We start from the raw sequence: 1,994 nt of genomic DNA, 5'->3' as shown, positions 1-1,994 counted from the left end.
GAGGGAGGGGGGCGGTGGGGGAGCCGTTTCTCGATGGAGGTGAGGGGAAGAAGGAGGCGGCCGAGGATCTCGTCTTTGCCGGGAGACACGCGATCCTCAACGGTTAACACGAGCATTTCCTCGAACGGTTCCGCGGCAACAAAAACCATGTCCTCGTTCCACACGGGACTCAGGTTCTTGCTCGGCGATACCCGCGTTTTGAGAATTTGGTTACCGAGCTGGGCCTTGGTGGTGATCTCTGGAGCTCGGCTGGCGTCGACGGGGACGATGTCCTGAGCCTCGATGATAGTGACGCGGATGTACCAGAGCTTGGGTGAGACGTACACCTTGGACCGGACGCTGAAGACTCCCTCGCCTTGAACTGCGGCTGCGTCGGCATGCCATGCCTCAGGGAATGCTTCGTCGGCTTGGGTTCCCATCCACACAGCAAGCATGATTTCTCCACGGACTTTGTTTTCGCCAGGTCGCCGGAGATCTTCAAGCCGGTACCATTGCGGCGCCAGGGGACTGTCCGGCGGTACCCTCGTCGGGACTTCGTTGAGGTCGAAGGAAACTTTGCCCATGTACTCATCGCGCGCCATCTCCTTGTCGCGGACGAACACCTCTAGCACTGAGGACTGGATGCGTTCCTTTGAGAAAGCGAAGACCTGGTTCCACTCCGGGTTGGTTTTCTTCTCGAAGTGCTTGGTGGTGCCGCGGTAGTTTCCGAGCTTCACATCGACGTATGGGTCGACGCTGCCGGTGAGTGGATTCGGCGGCAGGTCCTTGGCTTTGACAACGCGGACGTAGAGGTAGTTCATCTGCTCCACAAGATCGTAGGTGCTCACTTGCTTGTCCCCCGCCGGCCACCGTTCGCCAAGGTTAAGCCTAGCCTCCTTTAGCTTGTACTCCTCCGCCGGTACTGACATTGACAGCGTCGGCATGACGACCGGCACAACTGCTGGAGAGGAGGTCTGATGCTTGCTGATAAGTCGGGTGGCCGCGAGCTTCTTAACCTCCTTGACCTCCTCCTCCCTCTTCTTACTCCGTATCTCTCCCTCTTCCTCTGCTTCGATTTCAACCGGAGGTGTCTTCGGATCAGGGGAAATGTAAATTCTGAGAGAGATCTCTCCTCGGACGTACGAAAAGAACCACTTTTTCTCTAGCTGGAAACGCTGAACCGATTCTTCGCCTATTTGGAGAACGCCAGAGCCGGGGATTCGAACTCGACCAAGGAAATTGCGGTAGGGGAAGGACTTGCGCTCGTTGTAGACGGAGACCTCGATACTCTGCTTTTGGAGTGATTCGAGGCTACTGAGAGTGAAGCAGAATTTCTGCTTCCAGATGGGGTTCAGGGTTTTTGAAACAGCGAGAGTGCGGGAGCGCTGGTTATCGAAATCAACCTCCACGAAAGCGTTGGCCGAGCCCTCGCCGTCTTTAGGGATCAAATCTTGTGCTTCCAACACCTCCACTACCAGCTTCATTATCCGCCCTGAGGCGGCTGCGTTGGATGTTTTCTCTTCGATCCTTAGGAAGAGAAGTGGTGAACGATTTCGGAGGAGGATGAAGGATGGCGCATAATCGGCGGCAGAGGAAGAGGAAGGGAATAAGGTGAAAGACTGGAAGATGCCGCTTAAATGGCGGGAAGAGAGGTGGTGGAATAAAGCGTTGCGCCTTTGAATAAAGTAGGACGCTTATTTCTGTTTTTCTTTTAAAAAAAAAATTAGAATTTGTATGGTATTTATGTAAATACCCCTATTAATACATAGCAAAAAAAAATTTTATGTATTTACATGTCTCACACCTAAACTTATATATAATAGATCCAAAAATAGATCTACTAAGCTATTACTAAAGGCCAAAACACTTGATGGGTCTTTAGGCTTAATTGATCGAGCTCAATTATTACGCACCTAAGCAGATTGTACTCATCAACCACATTCATCAAAGTTATAACTATAGAACTTGACTCTCAGAAGGACTTAGCGAGCTCCTCCATCTAACTTCTCGGCATT

At 51.8% G+C, this 1,994-nt stretch overlaps 1 protein-coding gene across 2 annotated transcripts in view; it reads right to left on the bottom strand.

The window, feature by feature from the left end:
* LOC110033247 (FT-interacting protein 1-like) overlaps positions 1-1,731 on the bottom strand; it is a 3,530-nt gene extending 1,799 nt beyond the window's left edge. The window contains exon 1 of one of the 2 annotated variants that reach the window (XM_020737169.1): positions 41-1,731. In XM_020737169.1, coding sequence (XP_020592828.1) covers positions 41-1,463 — 1,423 coding nt within the window. In that variant the 5' untranslated portion in view covers positions 1,464-1,731. Of the gene's footprint in view, positions 1-13 lie in introns of both variants that reach the window. The other variant, XM_020737170.1, reaches the window with a different exon arrangement.
* Positions 1,732-1,994: the final 263 nt, after the last annotated feature.

This window comes from Phalaenopsis equestris, unplaced genomic scaffold (genome assembly GCF_001263595.1).
Source record: "Phalaenopsis equestris unplaced genomic scaffold, ASM126359v1 Scaffold001116, whole genome shotgun sequence".
In the NCBI taxonomy this organism is placed as follows: Eukaryota; Viridiplantae; Streptophyta; class Magnoliopsida; order Asparagales; family Orchidaceae; genus Phalaenopsis; species Phalaenopsis equestris.
The sequence above is the reverse complement of the archived record's forward strand: the minus strand, read 5'-3'. Positions and strand labels throughout refer to the sequence as shown.